The 27,606-nt window shown below is 39.5% G+C and overlaps 1 protein-coding gene across 3 annotated transcripts in view; it reads left to right on the top strand.

Moving 5' to 3' along the window:
* The first annotated feature begins 854 nt into the window (after positions 1–854).
* YPEL2 (yippee like 2) overlaps positions 855–27,606 on the top strand; it is a 60,791-nt gene continuing 34,039 nt past the window's right edge. The window contains exons 1-5 of one of the 3 annotated variants that reach the window (XM_075195289.1): positions 10,083–12,814; positions 12,914–13,039; positions 13,134–13,217; positions 13,308–13,451; positions 16,632–16,944. In XM_075195289.1, coding sequence (XP_075051390.1) covers positions 16,828–16,944 — 117 coding nt within the window. In that variant the 5' untranslated portion in view covers positions 10,083–12,814; positions 12,914–13,039; positions 13,134–13,217; positions 13,308–13,451; positions 16,632–16,827. Of the gene's footprint in view, positions 982–10,082; positions 12,815–12,913; positions 13,040–13,133; positions 13,218–13,307; positions 13,452–16,631; positions 16,945–27,606 lie in introns of those variants that run through there. The other 2 variants (XM_075195290.1, XM_075195288.1) reach the window with 2 other exon arrangements.

Consider the following 27,606-nt stretch of genomic DNA (forward strand, 5'->3'; position numbering starts at 1 on the left):
AAGGATTTCATGCAGAAAGAGAGGTCTATGCATAATGTTACTCTTGGGCCCCTCAGGGGCGGATCTAGAAAACTACTGTACCCAGGGCGATTTAGGGGGGTGATTTAGGCCCCACCCCTTTCTAAAATCTTAGTCTGCCGACGGCTGCACACTATGTGCAGGTCCGTCCAGCCGTGACAGGCAGGGACAGTGTGCTGCCCGGCTGCTCTGATTGTGTTTTAAACATAATCAGAGCAGCCGGGCAGCACACTGTCCCTGCCTGTCACGGCTGCAAGGACCTGCACATACAGTGCAGCCGTCGGCAGCAAGTGTCTGCTAGGGGGGGCGATCGCCCCTGGATCCGCCACTGGGGCTACTAAACTCTATTTACGATGATAATGAAAACTGTGGATAAAGTATCAAACACAGGCAAAATAATATCTATCTTGTTGAGCTGTACTTATATTTGTGCTGCTTTATGTACATCACATCCATATCTACATTGCATAGAAAGCAGCTATACTGTGTGTCCGTTTCGTGAGTGTATTCTTGGTCTAGGCTCCCACATAGTACGGCCGCTTGCAGACTTTCATGACGATGACGATTACTGTTTTGCTGGCTTTGCCTCCTACGGGCTCCCATGCTGGCAGCTCAGTCTCTAGACCCATTGGCTGCCTGATGTACAGCTGTTGTCTCTCTCCTGCAACCTAACCATACGCTGCTATCAAAGGCGCTTACATTGTGGGGGCGGGGCAGACACATGATCCCTCTTCTGATTGGCCGGCCGAGTAAAAGGGTCGTGTCGAGCTAAAGCCAATGACTGCAGTGTTGCTAGCCGCTAGCTGCTACGTATAGGTGGATCCAGGTGTCACTTATCCGTTAGCTGGTTCGGTTGTTCTTGTGTTTAACTGCATAGAGCTGAAATGCAGAGCTGACTGGAAAGTGACTTTAGCTGCATGACCATTTCCACCCGGGACACTTTATTACGTCTGGCTGGGCTCAGTAAGTTGCGGAGGCTTTGTGCAGCTCCAGGCTCTGGGACTGTATGTATGTCTGTGTGTATGTACACAATGAAGATGCTAGCCATGGTGGAGTGTGACTTGTCAGCCAGCAAAACATGCGCAAGAGAAATAAGAGTTGTGCTGGAGATCGCATCCAGCTCTTGTGGCCTCTGCGGATAAAAATGCCAACCTGATGCGAATATCGTGCGTCAGATCTTAGGGTAGCAGGAGCTTCCCTGTCTGTACGTGAGCAGTGTGGTGTCTGCTGGCAGCAGCAGTTGCTGCTTACTGCGCTCACCTGGCTCGGTAACCCCGGGGCTGGAGCGCTGGAGATCTGCGTCTTATGTATATGCATTTCTATTTGTATAGACGCAGCGGTGTTGCGCCTTTATCCGCGCATTTAAGGAGCTGGTTGGTTTAGTGGACGCTTGGGCTCTACAGGCTCCGCTGTGGTTGGAGTCCAATGCAGCTACAGTTTCTCTTCTGACAGATATCCATCATAATACACGCCTTATTGTAATGCAGATCTCCGCTAAGTGTTTGCCAGACACGACAGTGGGCTCATTGCGAAATAACATAACTACAAATTCTCACCTGAATTGTATTACAACTATAGGAATACATTAGGAGCAGGCGGTGGTCTTATTACGAAACACACTAGGCTGTGGCACATATTTGCCATGGGCACATTAAAGAATAAACCCCCAGCATCGCCTAGGGAAGTTGACTAAATTGGCCTACCCCAGCCACGTACCCCTACTCTCTGCAAAATTGTAATTAATTGTGGTTTTGGTGAAGCATTGACCATTGCATAGTACAGGGCGATCATACAGTGGTGGGCAGTGCTGGCTAACAAGCTGGTCAGACTGGTCGTGTGTGGTGTTTACATTGCATTCCTAACGTGCCACTTTCAGTCTGTACGTTTATTGCTAGGCCTGTTTTGAAAGGCAAAGCCTGAAGGAGGATATGGTGAAGGTTGCTATATGGAGACGTCCATGTGACTGTCTTATTTACCAACACACACACAAAAGGAGGAGTTTTCACCTCCTGCGTTGGTCTGAAGGAGGAAGTGGGTTTGTGTAATTCATGGTTGGCTGTACAGTTTTGCTTTACAAGACAGATATTATTGAAGCTTTATGTGCCTTTGGAAATAAAGAGTGAATAAGCTACTGTATCTGACTTGGTCGACCAATCTGCTATAAATACAGAATGAGGCCACTTGTGTATTTTCCTTGAAAATGTACATTAGCAGATCATCTGCAAAAGTTTAAAATGGGGTGAATTTGCTTTAAACTATAACTAGTTTGTTGTGTGCTGGAAATTTTAAATTGGTATTTTGTGAGTGCTATGATAGGTCAAATTATTGCTGATAACTATTGGGATATTACCCTATAAACCTAAATTGTATATTTAGTTGCCCCTTTTAAGTTGGTAATGTTTCTGCCATATTTACTTGTAGAGAAAACACACAATGATGTCTTTGCCCTTTAACTATATATCACTATTTTAAAGTCTTAAGGATTAGTCAATGATAACTTAAGTATGTGGGTGTGGGTACATTTAAAGAGGTTTTTTTTAATGTTATATGGTTTAATATTAATAGTGTACAGTAAAATAACACCAACTGTGCCATCTCCTGCGCAGAAGTGAGTATTGGTTATTAATATATCTGAAGTGCAGATCCTTTTACATATGTCTTCTTAAAAGGACAGCTTGTACACCACTATTATATTTTATTATTAATAGTATTGGTGATTTCTAAGTCGCCACAGTGTTCCGCAGTACTGCACAGTGGGGAAGGCAGAGTAAATGTAAAATCGGAACCTATGAATTAAACAGAATAAATGCACACACTAAAAGTCATGTTCCCTTAAATGGAAAACTAAACTGTAAATATGTGTTTCAGTGACTTATAATAAATGTGTATATATATTTCAGATGAGGGTTTAAACATGAGGGAGGCATATTTCCTATGCACATCAGGATTCATGTCAGCAGCTCTATGGGAGGAAATTGCAATCGGGTTATCTTAGCCTTAAATGGCTGGTAACTGAGAGTAGAAGAGGTAGATAACAAGGTTACATACAATGTCAAATCTACTCCTGTCAGGATATGAAAACTATGCAAGATGCCTCTGCAGAGTGTGTGAACTTGTATTGTAATTTCAGTGGCTCAAGTGCTGTTGCTGTCATTATATTCAACTGTCAAACATTCTGTGTGTACTTGACTACAGAGGAAATATTGTTTTGTATGATTAACGGATAGTTCTTGACCTTTCCTACCTGTGTGGCACAATTTTGATTATCCCCATGCAGTGATTTGAAATTTTGCTTAAAAACATTTTGTTAGTGTTCTTTAGTTTAATATCGAAATGTTAATCATCATTTTCTTTCTTAAGGCTGCATATATATGAGTGTTATAATTGTTTTGAAATTCATCTTTACATAAAAGCTTGTCAGAAGCTAAGTGGAAGCAAATGGTTTAAAAAAGTTTGGCATGTGATTTGTTTTTTTCTTCTGAGCGATTTACACTCCTTAATAAGGTTTTTTTGTTTTTCAGTGTTTTGTTGTTGTGTTTTTTTAACAAAGTTTTGTTGTTGACAAAAAGAATCTTCCTGAAAAGTAAGAAAATGCTGAACTTTAAAATGGATGTTTCTACATTGGGCAGGGACTGATGTGCGTTCTCTGTACAGTGCTGCGGAATTAGTGACACTATATAAATAAATGGTGATGATGTTGCAAAGCTGAACTATAAAATGGAATTTAGCGCTGTGTGCACACAGCTAAACAGTGTGACACAAAAAGCATCAGGCTTGACAAAAAGATGAATTTAATTTGTTTTATTGATGACCTCTGGCTGCAAAAATGGCTGTTTGCACCAGCGATGGGCCTTTACCCTATACATCAAGGGGTCACTGCCGGGTGATGATAATCGCCATGTTTCACCGGAGAGAAGCATGGGAACCTATTTAACAAGCATTGCAGCAGTTCATACTTGTTCTGTTATGATCATCTCAAGATGGTGATAACAGAAAAAAATCAATGACAAAATGCTTTATTATTTAAATAAAGCATTTATTTCCATGGTCAATAGGACTTTCTGCTCTATGATAAATGTGCCCCAATGCCTGAATACTAAATAGTAAGCACTGCAAGAAGACTTGGTACTGTCATAGAAAATAGGTAAAGTCTTATAACAAGAATATTTTAACATCTTCATGCTTTAATGTTTACATTAGACCATATTCTCCCACTCTCCCGGAATGTCCGTAAGACTCCTGAATTCGGGGCAGGCCATTCTCCCACACCCTGCCAACTTCATAGTGAAGTGGGCAAGATGGGAGTCTCCATGACGCAATTTGTGGTGAATTGTCATTTTGGCCCCGCCTCCAGTGTCAAAACAACCACTTTGCGTTATTGAGTCACGTAACGGTGCCAAAATGACGGTATTTGCCCTGTCCCGCCCCATTACGCCCTCATGCTTCAGGAGCAATGAAGTTGGCAAGTATGCTTTAGACAAATAAAGGAAACCTTACAAAAAAAAAAAAGGGGCGTTAGTTTCTCTTGCCACATTGGAAGCTCCCATGAAGACACCTGTCATTTTGTAATCAAAATATGGCCCTAAATAATGAAAATGGGAGAACTACTTTATGGACAGCACGGTGGCTACGTGGTTAGCACTTCTGCCTCACAGCACTGGGGTCATGAGTTCAATCCCCGACCATGGCCTTATTTGTGAGGAGTTTGTTCTCCCTGTGTTTGTTTGTGTGGGTTTCCTCCGGGTGCTCCGGTTTCCTCCCACACTCCAAAAACATACTAGTAGGTTAATTGGTTGCTATCAAAATTTACCCTAGTCTCTCTCTGTCTGTGTGTGTATGTTAGGGAATTTAGACTGTAAGCTCCAATGAGGCAGGGACTAATGCAAATGAGTTCTCTGTAGGCGATGCAGAATCAGTGGCGCTATATAAATAAATGGTGATGATGATTACAAATATATCAAGCCAAGTCTTTTATGTTGGATGATGAGGTCATTATTATATTTGAGTTTTTATGTTTTGTTTTTGGGGGTTTTAAACCTATAATTGCATAAGGTAACTTAGGTTTATAGAACATATTGAACTAATTATATTCAATGAGGCAAATATAGAGCTTCGCTTAAATAAGGGAAGTGGCTTACCCATTGTCCAAGAATTAGAAGCAGAAACAAATAGGCTGCTGTGGCTTCTCGTATTTGTTCAGCCGTGGTCCAACGTATTTCAGCTTTATCTTTTAATGTAAGATAGACATAAGTAAATGTTAAATCTATATGACAATAAACAGACAAAAAATGGAGTATGTGTTCAACAACAAGTAAGTGTCTTTTAGGCACAGTTGTGTATTCTTAGCTGAAAGTACATAAAGGTGTGCAAATGTAAATTGCTACTTTAAATCTTTGTTTACCAGTTAAAGGTCAGGGTTATAAATACTTGAATGGACTCATTGCAGTCAATCCTTAGATTGCTAGGTAACTTCATAGTTCACTTTTGCCTTTCTATAGTGCACTTTATAATACATGTAAATGTTCATGAAAATGTTTAATAAAAATAGTCACATCCTGTGCTTTTAAGATGTGTTTTTAATGCACATGAGAAATAGAAGTCATACCAAATGAGGCAGTACATATTTGTATGTGCTTTTAACTTGTGTTGCAGGGTGTGTTTTTTTTTTTTTGTTTTTTTTTGTTTTGTTTTTTTTTAGCTCTTTCAATTTTAACTGTGTCTGAGGCAAGCCAACACAGTTTAAATGTTACATTTATCTCAGTGGGAGCACATTGTAAACATATAGGGTTAAGAAGTATGCGTTTTGTTGAACAAGATAATTTTTGTCCAAGATGCATGCTTTAAATAGAAATATTAAATGCTCTTGCAAAGGCATAATAACTACATAAAAGCAATGTGGTTTAATAATGCATTTTATTATGTTTATACATTGCAAATGCCAGTGTGCTTGATATGGTGATATGAGAAATCCATAAAGCATTAGGACTTAGTAGAAATTGAGTTGTTTTTTTTCCTTGAAACTGGTCTTATCTTCCTGTAGAATGCATTTTACTATCAATATCTTTACTGTATTGATGCTAGTGCATATTATAATATTTTGTGGATATCTCATTCTTAGGGGGGTATTTAATTGTTAGCGAGCGCTCGAAAAATATTAGCATTAATACAGTAATTACTCGCTGAATTTCATCAGGGAGCTGCGAGATGAAATTCAGCGAGTAAACTATCGTATTAACGGTATTTACGCGCATATTACCGTATTAATGGTAATATTTTTTGAGCTCTCGTTTTTCCGGGGATCTCGCTAACAATTGAAAACCCACTTAGAAGCCAGAATTAAATAATTATGTCTGCAGTTCTTAAGGAAACTGCAAATAATTTCTTACAGGTACTCTTCGTTTTACAAAACTATAAGCCCTGTGAACAAAAGGAATTGGCTTGAGTGTTAAAAGACAAAATACAGGGCCTGATTCATTAAGGAACGTAAATGCAGATACGTGCCATATTGCCCGTAAAATCGCTTTGCGCATGCCCAGAATTGGACGATACGCCGGTGTACACAGTAACATCTAATTCATCTTCAAGTGCAAAGGACCCTCACTACAGTCTTCAATTTCAGTGGCAGGATGGGGAGGGGCCTGGGCATATGCACGTAGTCAATGTATAGTAAGGGTGTGCCAAGCTTGAGCGCACGCAGCAATTCAGGCTTTGGGGATCTCAAAGGTGTATGTTTTCCTGTCGTATTGCTTGCAGCAGCTTCAAGTCGGGTGCAAGTACCGATTACTAGTGATGACTGTGGCATATGTAAGCTAGAACATGTGTTTGCAATCAGGAGCAACTGTAAAAATGCATTTTATGTACAGTAGACATTAATAACATCCTAATGCATTTCATAGGGGGTGGGGGGGGGGGGGGTAAAAAAAAGTTATTTTTCAATTTTTGTCTTTATTGCATACCTCTGAACATTTGGGTAGGTGGCATTGGGACATAGGCATGGCCATTTCAAGATGGGGGCATGGCTACATCATGATGGGGGACTTGGCCATTCCCTATTGGTTGCCTAGCCCTACCCACCAAACACCTTCATTGCTGTGCTTACCAGTGAACAATGCACCTGTTTACTGATGCTCTGCCATGCATAGCAACAGTGAACAGAGAATACTTCCTAACCTTCCCACCCATGGGACAAAGCTGTCCTGATCAGAATGGCGGGACAAAGCCCTTCAAATCAGGATGGTTGGGAGTTATGAAATGTGATATCTACACTCCAGGCTTCTTTTTATATGTTAAAACTATAGCATATACAGCCATGTTTCTGTGGTAGTGCCACCTTCATCTGGACCAAAATACAAATTAATTTAACAATTATATTTATAAAGTGGGAGAAAAAGGCAAATGAAAATCACAAACTATATATGTTGTCCTCAATAACTCATCTCCCCAGAACACAATCTAATGACATTGGAGGAGTGTCATTTTAAAGTAGGTGTGGCAAAAAATAAAAAAGTACATTGGCCTAATTTAGAGTTGGACGTAATTTCAACTTTCAGGCATAAAGTTCCACTTTGCTTCACTGCAAATTCACTGTAACGCAACATGGAATTTTCAGTGTAGTGTAAATTGTACTTGTGGCCCGCCACGCATGGAGAGGTGGATCAGGGGCGTGCCACATATTTACAGTTAGGCGGTGCACACGTATGTTGTTGATCATCGGGCAGGTTTCTTAAGTAAAAAATTGCCACCCACTGAAAATTGAAACTAGTTCCTGTGTTCATGGACTGAGCTGATTACTACTAATACCTTACCTCCTGACTTTCCTGATTTAGGCTGGACAGTCCCTATTTGTGGGCTCTGGAACACCTTTGGGCCAGAATGTTCGGAGGTAAATCCATTCACTGCTACTCTGCACAACAGGCTAAGCCAGGCTGGGCTGATCACACTATAACAAGGAAACCTGCAGTGTAGGATCCCCCTGTCATAATGGAAACCAGCACAAGGCTGAATTCACTTGGGGAGTCGGGCATGCGGGGAAAATAAATGCAAGCGATACTGAATAGCACTGACCAGCGGGATGAGGTAATGAGTTGAAGTTAGAAAAACAGTAGTTTACCATTTGGAACTACAGGTCCCAGTAAACCCTGGCCAAACTAGAGCATGTAGAACTACAAGTGCCAGCATGCATGTGGTTGCCTGAGCATGCAGGTGCTAGTTGAACTACAAAATACCAGCATGTCCTGTCAGCTAGGGTCTGCATGTACTTATAGTTTCACACGGGAAACTAATTGTAGGTAGAGACATTGACACTGTGAAAAAATAAAAAAGAAACACTCACAAATTCCCTCATACATCTGGATTTTACTCCTTAATAAATTGGCATCTTCTTATTTTCCGTTTTGAAGTACTCCAATGGAGAATAAATGAAATAAATCACTGCAATACAACTCGGGACTTGCCCTGCCATAAATGAATGAGAAGACCCCTTTCTGTTATTAGCCAATTGGAGCAACTTGCCTCTGATTGGCCAGAGCATTAGAAAACTGCTCTATATATACCGCACATGGGGTGAACTGTATTGTATCAATGAAGGGCCTGATTCATTAAGGAAAGATAAGCAAAAAATTGAGTACGTTTTCTGGATGTCTGTAATATCACTGATTTACAGACTGTTGCCAGCTGTGATATAGGTGAGCTTGGTAACTGTTTTCTGTTTTTTTGTTTTGTTTTATTTTTGTTTTTTCCCCCAAAAGGGATTTACATGTGACATGTACACAGGCTTTACTGCAATGCAGTCTGTTTCCCTTCTAAATTGCATTCACAATTATTAAACTACTCTGGACCTCTGTGGTATTATTATATTTAGCCAAAGAAAGATAAGAAGAAAGTGCTCTAACAGCTGCTATCAGCAACTCCACAAGGACAATGAATAAATAAACACATACATTAATAGCTTAAAGATATTGGATGGATTTTCAGACCATTTCATTAAACCTCCCAGTGAGCATTGAATAATTACATACAATATCACTGTGTTCTGTGTGTAGTGAGATAATAATGCTCATATCTCACACATAGCAGTGGAGTAGATAATGGCTAGTATGGTGTATGTGGCTTCAAGCCAAGCTAGTAAATGTAAATTTAAGCCATCATCAAAGCAATTACTTTATGTGGAACATTTAATATCAAGCAAGCAAAGTTCATTTGACACAATACCTGGGTATTGTGTCAAATGAAACACAGAAATGTGGAGATTTTGTCATTTGCAATATATTAGCCAACTCTCCCATAAGGGAGATACCCGAAATAGGTTGTGATATCCCATAAATTGCAGAAGAATCTGACAATCTCCTAAAAGTTAGGGCCAGACAGAGGGTAATGAGTAGAGCACTGAGGAATTACACTATTAACGTCATCACCCTCTGAAGGAAAAACATGGAAGCATAAAATTGATCCCATTAAAAGTCTGAGTTGGTGCAAGGTCTCAGGTGGTGCAGTTTTCAGATCTTTTTGCGTAGTCAAGTTTGCTGTACACAGCTAGAATCTCGCTTGTAAAATGTTCCCTCTCTACCTATCACGTGCCGGGTAATCGGGTATATGCCCCGATCCCCGGCTTACTTACCTGCTCCTGCCATCCGCTCCGTCCGGGCTGGGCTCTGCCATCTTTTCTTTGACCTGTCAATTTCTCTCTCCCTTTCCCTATTGGTTGGAGTTTTGGCTCCAAAGTTTAAAAGGCACTTCCTCCCTGTTCTCAGTGCCCGATCTTCATGTACCTTACATGGGTTCCTGGCTCCTAGTCTACTCCTCGTCCAAAAAGCTGACTAACTACTGGCTGAATGCTCATTCGCGAGTCCTGCTAAATAGAAATCCTGCCGCCACTCCAATGGTAAACAGTTGTCCGCAGAGCTGACACTCTACAGCACTTCCTCGTGTTCTGCATAACTTGTTGGCTATATCCTGCGAGTTCATCATTACCATTCGTGAGTCCTGTTGACTGCTGAATAGAAATCCTGCCGCCACTCCAGTGGTAAACAGCTGACACTCTACTGCACTTCTCTGCTCCTGCATAACCTGCTGGCTACATCCCGTAACACATCTTTGCTATTCGTGAGTAACCTGCTGCTCTTGTGACTTATCTCTCTCATATCTCAACTGGTCGCTTCCAGTAGGGGCCGCGACCTGCAAGGGGGTGCAACTAAGTCCAAACCGCCTTGCGACTGGCCCTGGCGAATACCTCTCCCTTGTTAAACTCCGCGCCTTACTGGGAGTAATATTAGCTCCGGCCTGGTTACCGTTCCTTACCACTCCTGTCGCAGAATTGTGACGCGGAACCGCGACACTACCCTTTTATCTGCTTTCAATAATACTTGCTATGCAAAACTGTGTGCACCAGTTACAAGGATCTTCTTCTCTGCTTAAGGCTGGGTACACGCTACAGAATTTTTTGACCAATTTGTTATCTATAACGATTTTACCTACAACTGAAATTCCGATTGGTTGGTAGATTCATGTGTACATACTATACACGTTTTAAACGATTTTTGCCCGATTAACCGTCCGGCTAGCGATTTTTGTCTGGCATAACGTCGTCTAAAGATTGTAATTCTGTACACACTGAAATGGTATATGGACTCCTGGCAGTGATATGCCTAAGACATTTAAAGGGCTGAACATTATTGGCAAAAATACTCCCACAAACTCAGATTCAGGAACAGTAAATACGTCATTGCCATTCATTCTATAACACATCTTTGTTTAAAGGGTATGTTCGTTCGCAACTGCACATTTACGATTTATTTTAATATAACGTACACATAACAACAACAGCTTATGGACTTTTGCTACTCGCTATGGCAAGAACACTGCAAGCACAGACCCGGAGGTAAAGAAGAAAGAATTGGACCTGTTGGACTAAAGAATGGTTCCAGAGGAGAGACTCATTCTCTCATATGCGCCTGCTACAGGAGATACCATACAACAACCCTGATGACTTCAGGAATATCCTGAGGATGAGGAACCCACATTCCAGGAACTGCTCCAACTAGTCACCCCCCCTGATCCTGAAGGACACCCATTTAAGAAGACCCATATCTGCAGAGCAGAGATCGGTTGTTACTCTGAGATTTTTGGCCAGGACAGCACAGCAATTTCACTGCAAGCTGTGGGTTTGATCATACCTGAGACCTGTGATGCTATCGTAAAAGTTCTGTGTGCACAATATATGAAGGTTGGTAAAATAAATAAAATTTAATTTAATCTAAAAAATATATTTTTATTAAAATAGAAACTAAACATATTATAAACCACCCAAACAAAATATACAGTACAAAAAACTGTAGAGATGTATAAGCACTGCTTTTTGCCTATATGCTGTCGGGATATGGAACCCATCTTTGCTCATCACGGATGGGTTGAAAATGGGAAAGCGGAACAAATATTTGAGAATTGAGGGCAAAGCTTGATTTGGGTCTGCAGGGGTATGAGACCCATCTCTGGTGTGCAGACCAGAGATGGGCAGAAGAAGGGGAAGCAGAACAAATATTTTAACATAAATCGTGCACACAAAAAGTATATAAAATATAAGAAAACCAAATAAAAAAAACAGGTGTCACAGTTGTCCGTATTGAAAATGTTCACTGTTTTCAAATGGTAATGGACTCCCTGTATACTGCAGCATACTTGTTCTATCCATAGGTATAGAAGTTCTGTAGGATGCCGGGGTAACAGATTGTCCTCCCATGACTGGTTGTTGCATGTGGAGTAGTAGTGGCCGAAAGGTATATGATTGGGCCGGCCTGAAATGTCTCTGCTCCTGTGTTTGGGGGGATTGTGTTAATACAGTGTCTGGTGACAGTTTCCCCCCTTGTTGAACTACAAACTATGTCATACACCAAACATTCCATCTCTGCATTTCTCATTTTACTTGCGAGAGTTGCTCCTAGCAAATCAAATTCGTCGTGCGTGTGAGTGAATCACTTTGCTCAAGATTGCCTTCTGGCTGTGTGGGTAGATCTATTATGTCCTGACTGTCAGCTGGCTGGCATGCGTTGGTGTGCCTTGGTGCTCTACCACATCAGAGATTGCGGCTTCAGGTACGACAGCAAGCTGTGTAATGAAAACGGAATGTAAACTAGTTAGTATAGCATTACATGCCTGCACTAATGTAACATTTGACAATTTTTCTCTTTCTGTTTCCTGCAACGGTTGAGCAATGGCAAATTATTGCGGAAGATTTTGAAAGTCTTTGAAATTTCCCACATTGTGGCGGTGGCATGCCAAACATGTTAGAGTTATGGCACCCTCAAAAAATGGATCCTATCACTACAACTATAAAGGATTCTTCAGCATTATTCTGATGGCCATAGTGGATGCCAACTATGAATTCCTATTTGTACACATTGGGAAAAAATGGTAATGTGTCAGATGGCAGGGCATTAGAGCAGACTCCTTTCCATGCCAAACTTAAAAACAAGGAACTTAATTTGCCAACATGAAATATGGACCAAATTTTGTATTTTTAGCTGATGAAGCGATTGCTCTACACACCAAAGTATTAAAACCTTCTCCACAAAATCTGTCAACAGAAAAGAGGATCTTTAATTATAGGGTGTCAAGATCTAGGAGCGTGGTGGAAAATGTGTTTGGTATTTTGAGCAACAGGTTGAGAATGTTTCATTCAGCTATAAATCTACGCCTAGACAAAGTTAACAAAGTGGTGATGGCTTGGTGAGACCTTAAAAAAAAAAAAAAAAAAAAAAAGGGCAAAGAAGGCTTTTGAGAATCAGAATGAACATTTAAAAAAGTGAGTATGAAAAATGTTCAAAACTAGTTAGTAAATGGTGTTAGTCATTAATAACAATACAATTAGTATGATCAGTAAAGGTTTGACATCTATTTATAGAAAGAAGAATGCAGGATGAGTTGTGCTGCGTAGCTAAAGAAAAAGTTAAAATGTAAGATGCTGATGCGACTATAAAAGAAGTCACAAAGATAGGAATTGGAGCAAAAATAGAGGCACCTAAAGAAGGTAATTAAAATCTGTTACAAAATTGAAGAAAACGTAAGGGACACCCTGGTTCGTTGCTTTTTTTTTTTTTTTTTAATATGCATCTATATTTCAGACCAGCGCGGCAGCATGCCCTGACCAGACCCAAGAGGGGCATCAGCATAAAGTGATTTCAAGCAGTGTCCAGGGCGAGCAAATGGTAGTAGTCCTTCTAGTACTAATAAAAACGATGTAGTGTTCCGTTTCTTTGTTAAACATAATTTAAAATATGTATCCTTTCCTCATATAGATACCATCGTCATATCTGACAACAGCTCGGAAGGAGAGAAGGATGCAACACACACCAATATGAATAGTACTTCCGGTGATGGGAAGGGTGTGGTCGAGAAGATGGAAGAGCTGAAAGAATATTTTAAAGAATTGAAAGCAAAAGGTTCATAAACGGAGGGAAAATTACCTGGAATTGTTTTAAATATATGAGAGAGTAATGTGTTATAATGCAGAAGCCAGGTTAAACGTTAAATATGTTTGTTGATTACGAAGTTCTGCTGATTTATTTTTTTTTAATTTTTTTTATTATTTTTTTTTTTTCTGGTTTATATCCATTTCAGTGGATATTGTTTAAAAATAAATGCTATTGATAACAATGTTGTGGTTTTAATTGGTGCACTTGCAAGAAAGATAAACTTCAAATACAGGAAAAAACAATTAACATGCCCAATACACATCTATGGTCTTTGGGAGATGTACAGGTTGGATGCAGGTGGAAAATTATCCAAGGTGACATATGCAATACACATCTATACAGTACATAGCTCTGTTCTTTTGGTCCAGACAGGATGGACACTTGTATAATTATACAAGGAGACATGTGCAATACACATCTATATAAATTACTCGCTGCTCACACATTACTGTAATAGAGTCCTATACACAGAGGTTTTACTGGCCATATGTACAATAAAAAAATATATAAATATTATGGCATTGTATTTTATAAACCATTAAATAGAATCTGAAGTCAAATAGATGGGACACAAGTCACATGAGGAAATGAATTATACTTTTAATGAGACTATGTATTGTCATAATACATGTTGTGTACACTTGCATACAGGAACAGATAAATGTGATATGGAGCATGTAAACAGGTTTATTATTGCTTCTCCGTTAAAAGCACATCAATCCGATTTCACTGACATTCTGACACCGCACCACGTTGGAGAGGTAGAGACAACATAATAAATTTAAATATACACGCCCACAAAGGAGACTCTGATTGAGAAACTATCAGCAGTTGGTCGAGCAAATGGTTGTGACTTCCTACACACTGCAGGATCAGTAGGTGTTTGGAACGAGATTCATAGTTCTGTTAAACAATCAAATGAAACGATTATTGGTACGTTGGAACAACTGTCGTTCATCGTGCAGGTATACACATTAAAGAAATATCAGGCCAAACGGCCATTTATCGGGTGTTTAGCCCGATAATTGGCTAAAAAAACCTGTAGGGTATATCCAGCCTAGCGGTCTCCTCTCAGCCTGCTAAGTCTTTGGCTTCTCTGCTAACATCCCTCTTGCTCACCAGACCATGCCATTTGGCAGAAATCTAAGCGTACTTGCGCAAGTTCATTGTGGCATTAAAGCTTTTTATTTATTTTTTGCATTGTGCTCTGCAAATGATCTTATCTGCCTAAATAACTATGTATTTATATATACAGAGTATTATTTTTAAATGGATATTCCACCTTCGGTTGCTTTACACATATTGGTTTATGCATGTTCTTCTGCTATGTTTTACCAGATTCATTGATTTTGGGCTTTCATCTGTGCTTTTCAACCATGTTTTTGTACCATTGATGCACATGAATACAACAGCTCTGCTGTTCTCTGTGCGTTGGATAAAATTGTATTCAGAGGCTGTGTCTGTGTATCATATTCAAGGGCAATGACAATGGTGTGGAAAGCATGTCCATGAACACAATGTACCCTGCACTCCTAAAGTTTTGTTTTGTTGTTGTGTTTCTGTTAAGTTTAACAATTTTTCTATTTTCTTACACTTTTAAGTTAAGCAAGAAATACCTGGCAGCATCACAAAGCACTTTTAATAAGTTTCCCTTATTGTCATCGCAAATAAGTCTGATGTAAATCCAGTGGTGTCAGGCTAGGGTGGGCTGCATTGGCTCTCCCTTCTGTCTCCGTGCCCTCCCCTCCTCTTTGTGGTTGTCCTGGTGGTGATACTATGTCACAGAAGTGCTCAGTTATGATGCTGAAATGCTTGATGCAGTGTGAACTCTGTGTGCACTAACTTTAGCAGAAGCAGGAAGCAGTCAAGTGGTCACTGATGCTGGGTTAAATGCTCAACTACACTCCTGTTATTGAGGGCATGAGGTAGAGGGCCCCTAGCCCCTGTTTTGGCCTCCATTATCACCTTTAATGAAACATTCTTAATTTTTAACCGTGCGTTCCTTACATATGTCTTGAGGTTTTTAACTACAGCATTTTTCCACACACAAATCTGTGTAACAGCTCCCATTCATTAATGCAGGTATCACGGCCCTATTAAACCTCTTAAAGCCTTATTGTAAATCTGGTGCTGTACAGCTGTCTCCAGGTGTCGGCAACAAAAGGTGACCTGAGATAATTACCTACCTGTCCACTTGCTTGCATTACCATGGCAATTATACAAGAACAAAAATCTTGTGCAGAATAACATGTGTGCATACATTCTTTTTATTACTATTAGTATTTTTTGTTATTACAGAACACTTGCATAACTTCCAACATGACCAATGTAACCTACTTTCTGTAACCTGAGCTTAGTTACTTGATTTTGCCAATGTTGCTGCACTTGGAAAGAAAGCCAGAGCCCCGAGAACTGCTCCTATCTTTTCCAAGGCTCAGCCCTAACTAATCAAATTAGTTGACCACTTTTAAATTTCAGTGAGGTGTGTGTGTGGGACCTATTTATTAAATCACTGGGCCATAGCCTGTCCTCCATTCCATCCACGAAAATTATCCTTTAATTTCTGCGCATGCCAGGAGCACTTCTCACCAGTCAGGACAAACTTTACAACTTGTGGGGCAATCCCATCAAATCTGGACTATCCCTCCTAAATGGAGACAATCGGGAGGTATGCGCTAGAGCGACATGTGATCGCTTCTCTTCTTCTTCAAATTTTAACATTCAAATAACTCTATCTAACTACTCAGAGCAAACAAATGTCAGTAGGTATCCTGGAGTGATTTGTCTCAATATGAAATAATGAACAAGCTAGCAAATTTTTAGTATTTATTAATTTAAAAAAAAATAGTTTTGATTTTACTGTATAATATGGTTTTAAGATTGAACCTCTGTAAAATTGTAGCACTACACTTGACAGGAACTTAACAGGAAGAGGCCAACATAATACAGGTAAATCACCTGAAGTCTTTCCATGCATATCTTCATCTGATTTATGTGTGATGATTGGTGATTTATTCATTTGGAATCATGGATTTAATGAATATTGATCTTGTGAACTCCATCTTTAGGCTCTCCATCTTTTGATTCAGTTTTTATTATTTCCCATCCAAAACAACTGATGCAATCTTTTTTTTTTTTTTTTTACAGGTCATTGGAGATTTTATTGGTTTCCGGACACACTAACAAAAATTAGTGCATTCCTCAGAGTGTGGAGCCTGCCCCCACACCCGTAACCTGCCAAACCACGGCCTTTACCTGTGTCTTCCGGTGTTTCCCGTGCGATCCTTCCTGCGGGAGCGCCTCGTGGGCCACTCCAGAGTTTACTCAACGGTCAGTGGCTCCAATGGTGAAGATGACGAGGTCCAAAACGTTTCAGGCCTACCTGCCATCATGTCACAGAACATACAGTTGCATCCATTGCAGAGCTCACCTGGCAAATCACGATGAGCTAATTTCAAAGGTAAGATGGATTTTAATGTTTCATTTCTCTGGTTGTTGTTTTTATGTGGACAGACTGGTGTTTGTAACTGTTTCCGTATCAAAAACCTACATTATTGTATTGTAGTTGGTACACTATACACTTTTATTGAAACCTAAAATGACAACACACCACATGTACTAAATGATACCATTTACTTTTTAATAGCAATTTGCTCTTGTATATACTGAAGTAAGGGAAAAAAAACAAATCGCTCATGACTTCTGTATTGCTTCCTAATGATACATATGTATACGAAAACATGGAATGAGATAAAGTGACTGGTAACTTCATGCTGCATATTTCTATTGTTGCTACCCTTTCATTTTTATTTTCACATTTTGAAGCCCATGTAATCTGACCAGCTTCTCTTTTTGGTCCTGTGTTTCATACTACCCTCTAGGTCAACATAGTTCTAAATATCTGTCCCACACATACAGGGATATTGTAAAGAAGTGAAAGTTGCTCAATCAATTTATAGGCTACAGAGTCAATTTATAGGCAGGTGTGTGAAAGGGTGGGGTTATCCTAAAAGGAACAAACACACAGAGATCCCCCATCACACTGCTATAGCCAGCAACAGATCTGCTATTTCTACTGTAAATAAAAATGCAAAAGTCTCAGTTGCACACATTTACAAATGTACGTTAAAGCCACCCGCCTCTCCACGGCGCATTTGCTAATAGGGGGAGTGCTGACATTGGATTGCTATTTGGAGGCTTCTGGGGTACCTCTTTGGTAAGTTGACTCTCAATTTAAAAACACATATGTATGGCCCAAATATATGGGACTCTCATTGTTTAGAGTAGGACCATCCTATTAGCAAAAGCGCCTTGGCGTGGCGGATGGCTTAAACATACATTTGCAAATGTGTGCAACAAAGACTTTTGCATTTTTATCTACAGTAGAAATGGCAGATCTGTTATAGCAGTGTGCTGGGGGATCTCTGTGTGTTTGTTCCATACAGGGATATTGGTCAGATTTCCAGAACATGTATGCGTCATTGTTGGTAGACACTAAACCAGTATTCTTGCTGAATCCCATTAGTTTATTTTGTGTACAGTGGATGTCGCTACAACCAAGCACACAACACACTATTTTCTTCAAATTCTGGCTCCATCTGAATCTATGACAGTAACCAAGTGATTGACCTTGACTTTTAAAGTGGACACATCCCTAGTTAGACTTTTCTGTTCACCCATAATCCTAACACCACCACCTCTATGCCAGACTGTTTAATTCTGCAATTATTTGGTGATTCCTTATACCTTTTTGTCACTGTCAGGATTCTCTGTGACTGTATTTACTACCTTTCCTCTTTATGGTTGGTAACCTTAAAGCTCTCTATTTCCTCTGTATCTACTGACATTATCATCTAATGTCCTCCTTTGTGTTTCATTAATACTCCTCTTCGGCTCTCTACTTTCTTCCTGTCTCTTTTAACTAATTGCATAAAAGTAACATCTGCCTTGAACACATTTGCATTCTTTTTAGTAATAAATAAAACCTATTTTGTCATTATAAATTCTATTCAGTATTGCAGTTCTTCAATGTTCTACTACAGCATCCCCTATTTATATGCACTAAGTCAGGTGCTGCCCCCTTTGGTAAACCTGGTTGTGCAGGCGCAAGTTAAAGTGGATCTGTGCTTAACACACATAGAAGGCATCCATGAATCAGTAAGCAGCCTATCAATGTGCTAGGAAACAGTGACATCACTGAGCACTGTCTGCCTAATATGATAAGCCACTGGTTCCTACTTCCTAGTGAATTAATAGTCCACATTTTTATAAATATAAGTTCAGCCCACAAAATAGCTGCCCTTATTGTGTGTAGATGACATGTCCACTGTAATTTAATGCACAAGAATAAAGGACTGAAGAATTCCAGTAGTATAATATATTCAATAAGTGCTTCCTACAGTGCTTACCCACCCACAAAGAGCATGATTTAATGCCAAATTAAATTTGAAAAGTTATTCATCACTATACCCCATTCCTGCATATTTTTTGTCATCTTCTAATACAATTCAAATAACTGAACTGTTCTCTTTTTGGTTTTATTCTTCTTCTGCTTTTCCTCCTTTTCTTATGTTTGTCTTCAAGATATCTAGGGCTGTACCTTGCTGATGGAATGTATTACCATGCTTGGGCTCTCCTTAGCTTTTCATACTTCATGTGATCCCAGGCTATCTATACTTCATCTCCCATTCAAACTCCCCTTATAAAACTTCAGCCACCATTTTACTGCCCCCATCCCTAACCATATGTCTCTGCTCCATTTTTTGCTTCAGCTCTCAGATGTAGGCTCCCTCTCTACCTTTAAAATTGGTCTGTATGTGTCCTCCCATGCATGTGTTGTGTTGTACAGCGCTACGTAAATTGCTGGTGCTATTGCACAATTGTTCTGATCTGAAGGCGCTTTTTGTACATTCAGCAAAAACTTCAATTGTGGCAGCTTCTATCAAGCAAGTGGTCACTTGTGCTTATACAATGAGAGATGTTTTTGTTTTATTAACATTAAAATATTAAACTTTCATATCACTATTGTTACTTGATTACATATTAACCATTTAGTCAACTGACGAAGATTTCTGAAAACTAGTGTAAAGGAAAAGTGTTGCCCATATCAGCCAATTGAATGTTTGCTTTCAATGTCTAAACTGCACTAGAAAATGTAGAAATCGAAATGTCTACTATAAGCAACATCTCCTCTTTTTTTTTGCAGTAGTGTTTATTAACATCTCTCATTATCTTTTGGCACAATTCTGTTCTGTGTATGCTATATTTGAGAGCATTTGAGCTGGCATTTTCTTCAGTTACTCTGGCTGCAGTGGGACTTGCTATGCTTTGGCTCACAGTAACAGGCATCAGACTTGTCATGTGATTGATGCCATTTGTTTGAATGGCCTAGATTACTGGTGGTGCTATTATTATCATAGTAGTTATTATTATTATTATTATTATTATTACTGTTACTATTTATCTCATTTATGTAGCTGCAAAATATTTATGCACCATGTTTTGACACTATTTAAACATTTACATTATTCCTTGCCCCAGTCCCTTACCCTTACATACATGAATATAAAAAGCATGAACAGAAGCATGAAAATGATTAAGCATAATAGCCAATACATGAATGCAATTACACATGAGAGCAATATTAGATACAAATGAGAATAAGCTATGTGCGAACAATACAAATATGGGCACTAATACCATGTCTGTGAGTGAACAAATAGCATAGCACTCCCACAAAATACAGCAAAAGACATGACAATGGCCATACGAGGTAGACGGACAGTGGATGAACATGATGCATGTGATTGAGTGGACCCTGTATCTGAGAGCTTACATTCTAGAGGAATGGTCCCATGACACCAGCTCTGCGAGTCAGGAATTTCTCATTTGAACATTTCTATTTGTTGCAAATATTTTGACTGAAGGTAAAAACAACCTGAATTTGAAATGTATGCTTTTCAATTGACCACGTTACTCCAGAAAGTAACGTGACCCACGCACTATTAACGTTACTACTCATTTTTACCGTTGGTACGATAATTTCAACACTGATTTTTGCTTGCAGCTCTCCAGAAGCAGAAATCTTCCTTAAAATGACCATACTAACGGTAATGGTACGCGGGCCACAGTACTTTTGCAGAGTAACACGGTCAGTTAAAGTCTTCCCATGAAATGCACAAGAAAGGACACGTACAGTCTTTCAACAGAGTACATGCTTTCCAAACCCCCGCTTTTTTCCATTATAAAATAGTTAAAGTTGTAGTTTTCTGGTCTTAATTGTATTAATGTTTACAAAAACATATTTTTCATCAATTTAGTTTAGCCCAGGTAACTAATAGTGAATTAAGTAGGAATTTCAAGAGTAGAGTCTCTAATATCAGGTGGAAGGGGTCATGTTGGAGGGACTTTGAAACTTCAAGTTATTATCAGAGTAAGTCTCTACACACAGCTGTGGTAAATACTCCTCTAGACTTGAACAATGTCTCTTACAGCCTGTTAACACTGCTTTGGGTAGTGTTTTTGCTAATATTGTATATACAATGACATTTGTGTTGAGTACCTTTGTAGTAGAGGGGAAAAATAGTATTAGCAGAAAAATTAAAGACATTTTTTTGTTTTGTTAGGACTTGTACACGCTGACCTCAAACCAGGCATTTATCGAGCTGCAACCAAGACGTCAGCAAGGCTCCAAAATATTTTAATAGTCATACATACACTCATTCTTTCTAACAAGTGCTCGCTTCATGTTGTGTTGTGTCAATTGCAAGTTGCTGTTCTCTCGAAAATGGTTACTGCCTGGTAAAATATAAATTTTATATAGGTGTACCTGTGAAACACTGATGTGAGTGAGTTCTCTGTACAGCGCTGCGGAATCAGTGGCCCTATATTAATAAATGGTGATGATGATAGTACACTGTGCTGCAGCCCAGGTTTAAGACTTTTTAATGAATGCAACTTAAAGCTCCTCTGAAACAAGGTCAAGTTACCTCTGCTTCAGTGTGAGTTGTTTTTGTACTCCCCTCTGTATGTAGTGTTATGCTTAAGAAATAAACCAATGTCAGACCTATTTCTATGGCAGCAGATATGTGCTTCTGAAAAGACATGTCTGTCTACATTTCCAGCTGTCATAGCACTGCAACCTGTCCCCTGGGCAAAGCTACCCTACAGCACTGAGCCTGCTTTGAAAACAGGGTGATTAATTCTGTAACAGAGAACTTCAGTAGCCTTTCCAGGGATCCGATTTCTTAAAAACTGACTTTCAACTGAGGAGTCTTCTGATTGATTAACTCATTGATTACCAGTGAAGAATCCTTGGGTCTTGGTGCTTTTGCACCAGCAGCTTTGACATTGAGGCAGTTCTATACAGACATATCTCGTGCTCTGATATATTGACTAAATTTGTATTTGTATCTTTAATTTATCTCCTAAAAATTAGTTGAAGGGTTAACTCCAACTTAAAGTGATTGGGAAGGATTCTGCATTAGGGGGAATTGGGGGAATCAACAGTTTTTGAAAGATGGTATAATATACGCCAGCCAGTATTATCCAAATATTGATGAAGACTGCATTAAAACCTACCCACCACTTACACACAACTGTACATATAGATATGTGGATAGACTACATAGAACTAAACTGTTTACATTTACTGTATTATAGCTGTATAGTTTCTCTTGTATTAACCTTTTACATGCCATCATGGAGTTGGTCATCTGTTTGGTAGCAGTAAATATATTAATGTGTACATTCCATGTACTGGTGGGAGCATGTTCACTGAGCTTCTGATAAACATCCTGTGACATCCTCTACCTACACATGAAAAACAAAAGTATACCCATACTGGAGTAGAATTTTACCCCGCAATAAATGATTGTATCTCATTTATTATGTGAGATGCTCTCCTGAATATATTCACAAATGAAGAAGAAAAGTGTATTTCTATTGAAGGCACTCTTAAGTGAAGAAGGATCTTCTTTTATATTTTCATTTAATTATATTTTAGGGCCCAGATGTATTAATTTATATGATATTCTGACATCTAGCCTTCACCAGAAAGAGTTAGTCCAAGAAATAGCTTTATTGCAATGTAATTTTTAACCAGATATTCCTATTCATAAATTGCTCATAATCATATCTTTCAGATGCACAATATGGGATGTGTCACAGTGAATTCAAGTGATTGCACAATGTTAAATCTATTCTATATTCTCACCAGTCATTCAGATCTTTTCCACATTTAACATTACAGTTAGATACAATGTGATGTTATTTTATTTTCAAATGCTTGCTGCCTGCTAGTTGTTGCTCTTACACCCCTTAGTCCATACTGATTGATTCATTTACTATCTGCTGTTTGTTTACTACTAGCTTCACATAATCTCGCTGCCAGCTTTCTGTACATTGGTTGGTTTGAATAATCACTTAAGTGTCATATGAACTTCTGCCCTCACCAACAGCTAATTTAAATAATTCCTAACACATTAGTGTCACAGAATGGGAGGTGTATAATGTTGTTGAAGATTTTACCAGTAATATGTGTGCTAATAACTGTACACTGCAGTTACTTTACTGTTAAACTTATATTTTTCAAATCTGTATGACAAGTACAATTTAATGTTGTGACTGGCTTAAAACATAAAAAAACAATATATGTATATACTGTATACATCAATCAGCCACAACATTAAATTCACTGGCAAGTGAAGTGAATAATATTGATTATCTTGTTACAATGGCACCAGTGACGGGGTGGGATAGATTATGCAGTCAGTTATTGAAGTTGATGTGTTAGAAGCAGGAAAAATAGGCAAGCGTAAGGATCTGACCGACTTTGACAAGGACCAAATTGTGATGGCTATAAGACTGGGTCAGAGTATCTCTGAAACGGCGGGTCTTGTGGCGTGTTCCAGGTATGCAGTGGTATGTACATACCTAAAGTGGTCCAAGGAAGAATAACCCATGACAGAGTCATGGGTGCCCACGGCTCATTGATGTGCATGGGGATGGAAGGCTAGGCCGTCTGGTCCAATCCCACAGAAGAGCTACTGTAGTACAAATCGTTGCTGAAAAAGGTAATGTTGACTATGATAGAAAGGTACTGATATTAAGGGAGTCGTTGCAGCGCTACTGGGTTTTCTATAAATCCAAAATACAGAGAGAGAGCTATTTTAAACTGTTATCCCACAGACAATAATCTATTCCATTCATATAAAGAACAGTAAGGAATCAAAGATAATGCAGGAGACTTGACTGGGCATTTAAGCAATCACTGACTTTCAAACGGTAGTTGTATTCTTCACACTCAAATTGAAACTTTTCAGGTTGCAGACTATAAGAAATAAACTTACAGTCAAGTAGTAAACGATGTTCACGTAGCAGTTACTTGTATCAGATGATATACTGCAGTTTTTCCCAAAGAGTTCTATGTCAGTCCTCCGCAATACAGCTGATTCCCGTGTTAGAATTAGCAGCGGCTAATGTGGTTCAGACGTTATTTCAATCTTCACCTCTCCACATAATTGTAAATAAAATATAAAAAGGAAAGAAAGACATGCTTGTGTAATACGTAAAACACAATTTAATAACACATATTAAAAATCCATTGGACCGGGATTCAATTGCCCGTACCAGAAGGTGAACGGGTCACAAGCTCAATGAAATCAGGTGTAAAACAGAAGACTTCAGCGGTTGGGATCACGATGTTATAATCACCGAACGTGTGTAACAGGCAATCAAAGCTCCCCAGTCTGTATGACACCACCGACGTGTTTCAACTTCAAAAAGTCTATTTAACTAACCTACAGCTTGTGTGCAGCTGTATTAGGAGCCGTTATCTGCTGCAATTGGTATTCCAGCGCTGAGTGTGGATCTAAACTTTGTTTAAATATGATAGAAAGGTGTCATAACACAGAGTGCATTGCAGCTTGATGCGTCTAGGGCTGTGTAGCCTCGGACTGGTCAGAGTGCTTATGCTGACCCCTGTCCACCTCTGAAAGTGCCTACAATGGGCACATAAGCGCGTGAACTGGATCATGGAGTAATGGAAGAAGGTGGCCTAATCTGATGAATCATGTTTTCTTTCACATGTGCATCATTTACCTGGAGAAGAGATCACACCAGGAAGCACTATAGGGAAAAATGCAAGCCGGCAGAGGCAGTGTGATGCTCTGGGCAAAGTACCTCATGGGAAACTTTGGGCCCTAGCATTCATCTGGATGTTAAATTAACACATACTACCTACCTAAACGCTGTTGTAGACCAAGTAAACCCCTTCATGGCATGGAATTCCCTGATGGCAGTAGTGTCTTTAAGTAGGATAGTGCTCCCTGCCACACTGCATAAATTGCTCAGAAATGGTTAAAGGAACATGACAAAGAGCTAGGTACTGCCTCCAAATTCCCAAGATCTACCTCGCAACTTACAGGACTGAAAGGATTTGCTGGTAACGTCTTGGTGCCAGATACCACAGGACACCAGGACACCTTCAGAGGTCTTATGGAGTCCATGCTTTGATGGGTCAGAGCTGCTTTTACAAATGTATTTAGCCACACCTGTTAATTATTGAATTGAGGTGTTTCAATCAGACCCGCTGCCAGAGGTGTACAAAATCAAGCACTTAGCCATGCAGTCTCCGTTTGCAAACATTTGTGATACAAAATGGATCGTTCTGAAGAGCTCAGTGACTTCAAACGTGGTTCTGTGATATATATAGATGTGTGTGTGTGTAATATATATATATATATATATATATATATATATATATATATATATATATATATATATATATATATATATATATATATATATATATATATATTATGCATGTGTTGTTATAAGCTGGAGCATATGGCCAGGGTAGGTGGCCTTGTAGGGCCACATCTGCCTTATAGGCAGCCGCTTGGGCAGGATGATGTCTGGTTTGGGATGCTGTGAGTCTTGGAAACAGGATGAGATGCAGGGGATAATCGTCATTCTTTTGTTTTTATGCTGTGAAAGACTTGCCTGTAACTAAATATATACTCCCACATCTCATATGTTCACTCTCGTCTGTTTGTCTCTGCAGTTCTTGCTGCAACAAAATCTTCTGTGCAGGCTTAGTTTATAGAAGCTAAAAATAGAGCTGAAATTAAATGCACAACCTAGCCAGCAGAAATGTGGATAAAAGCATGGAAAGTTTGACTTATGCTAACTAAAGTCTAGGCTTATTCTCTGGAAAATGTGAGTTGTTGATTTGTAGAAGGCCGTCATTTTAGTTGGCCAACATATAAAAATTGGTGTGAAGGAAACTGTTGCAATGTCCAAAATATCATGTGACCATAGCGATGAATCCCTCGAAGTACCAAGTTTTGCAAGAAACTGTGTCCTTTATTTAAAAGACTGTACCACTTTTTAAACCACAGACTCTGGATTTTACAACTTCCTGCAGTTTAAAATGAGATTTTCTATCACTGGCACATTGTACACACTCCCTTCCCAAAATTGAGTTTGAAATATATTGCCTTTTGGGGAGTTTATTGCAATCTTAGTGCCTCTGTTATTGATTGTAGATAAAAGGAAAGAATTTACATTTTCTTGATTATCACAGCTTCATATTTTTAGATGGTTTTAGATGGTTTCCTATTCAGGAGTGTTTTATGAATAGCGCCATATTTTTCTCCGAATCCCAAGACTGCTGCCCAAGTGTCACACTTGTGTCTGCACTTTGTTTATTTTGGCTATATTGTATGTGAGGAATAAAGCAGTTTTCTTAACAAATATGCTGCCAAAACTCTTATCCATCCTATCATGTTCTTTCGTCTTGATTACTACAACCACCTTCTATCTGGCATTCCCCTCATCCATCTATCAATTTTCAATCCATCTTAAATTTTACAGCAAGACTGAACTTCAATTTCTTGCTACTCAAAATCTGCTGCACCACTTTGCAAACCCCTACACTGATTTCCTGTGTCCACCAAAATCCAATTCAAATTACTTACCACTCCTACAAAGCCCTCAACAACATCATTCCTTCATACATCTCAAAATACCCCCCCCCCCCCACCTCAGATCTGCCTATGACCTCCAGGGCTGCCAAGAGGAATTCAGGGCCCCGGTACAACAAATTCATGGGGCCCCCCCTTATAGTTGAGTAAGCAAAGAAAAAATTTCTTGTGTATGGTCGCACAATTGGGGGCGTGGCAATGCGCCGTTGGGGCGTGTCTAGCACAATAAAATCAATAGTCCTGAATTCCACAGAGCGTGGCATTTTCCAAGCATTCCTGACTTTCAGGACATCTAGCACCCTTGTGTAGTATAGGAAGAATGCAGTGTGCTCACAAAGAGTTCAGTCTTGGCCTGCGCCCACTGGACTCACCAAACATTGACATTGTCCCTACAGGAATCACAACATTTCACACACTATGCTGCTCTGTCCTACCTGTTCTTCCCACTTTTACCACATGTGGCTGCAGATTTCTTTAGTTGCGGCTTGTCTGGATCATGGAATGTTGGAGGACCTATTTGGAAAAAAAATGGCTACATTTAGAAAATTACAGCCAGCCCCACCGTTAAATCAATAACATCCATTATTAATAATTAGGCCTTCCTCCAGCGCCAACATTAAAATAGTATTCCCATTACCCCGCAAACAAAATAGCAGCCATTAATTAGCCACCATCTACCTCACACACACTACATTGCCAAAAGCTCTGTGCCATCACACACACATTACTGTGCCCCCATTATCATCACCACGCTATGCCCCCTTATGATCACACTGCGCCCTCCATGCTGCCTTTGCCCCTTTCTTTAACTCCCTGTGCCGTGCTGCTTGTCCTTTTCTTTAACCCCCTGTGCCATGCTGCTTGTCCTTTTCTTTAACCTCCTGTGCCATGCTGCTTGTCCCTCTTTTCTTTAACCCCTCTGTGTCATACTGCTATTGTCCCTCCTTTCTTTAACCCCTTTGTGTCATGCTGCTATTGTCCGTCTTTTTTTAACCCCTCTGTGTCATACTGCTATTGTCCCTCCTTTCTTTAACCCCTTTGTGTCATGCTGCTATTGTCCCTCTTTTTTTAACCCATGTCATACTGCTATTGTCCCTCCTTTCTTTAACCCCTTTGTGTCATGCTGCTATTGCCCC

Source organism: Mixophyes fleayi, chromosome 2 (assembly GCF_038048845.1).
Source record: "Mixophyes fleayi isolate aMixFle1 chromosome 2, aMixFle1.hap1, whole genome shotgun sequence".
Classification (NCBI taxonomy): domain Eukaryota; kingdom Metazoa; phylum Chordata; class Amphibia; order Anura; family Limnodynastidae; genus Mixophyes; species Mixophyes fleayi.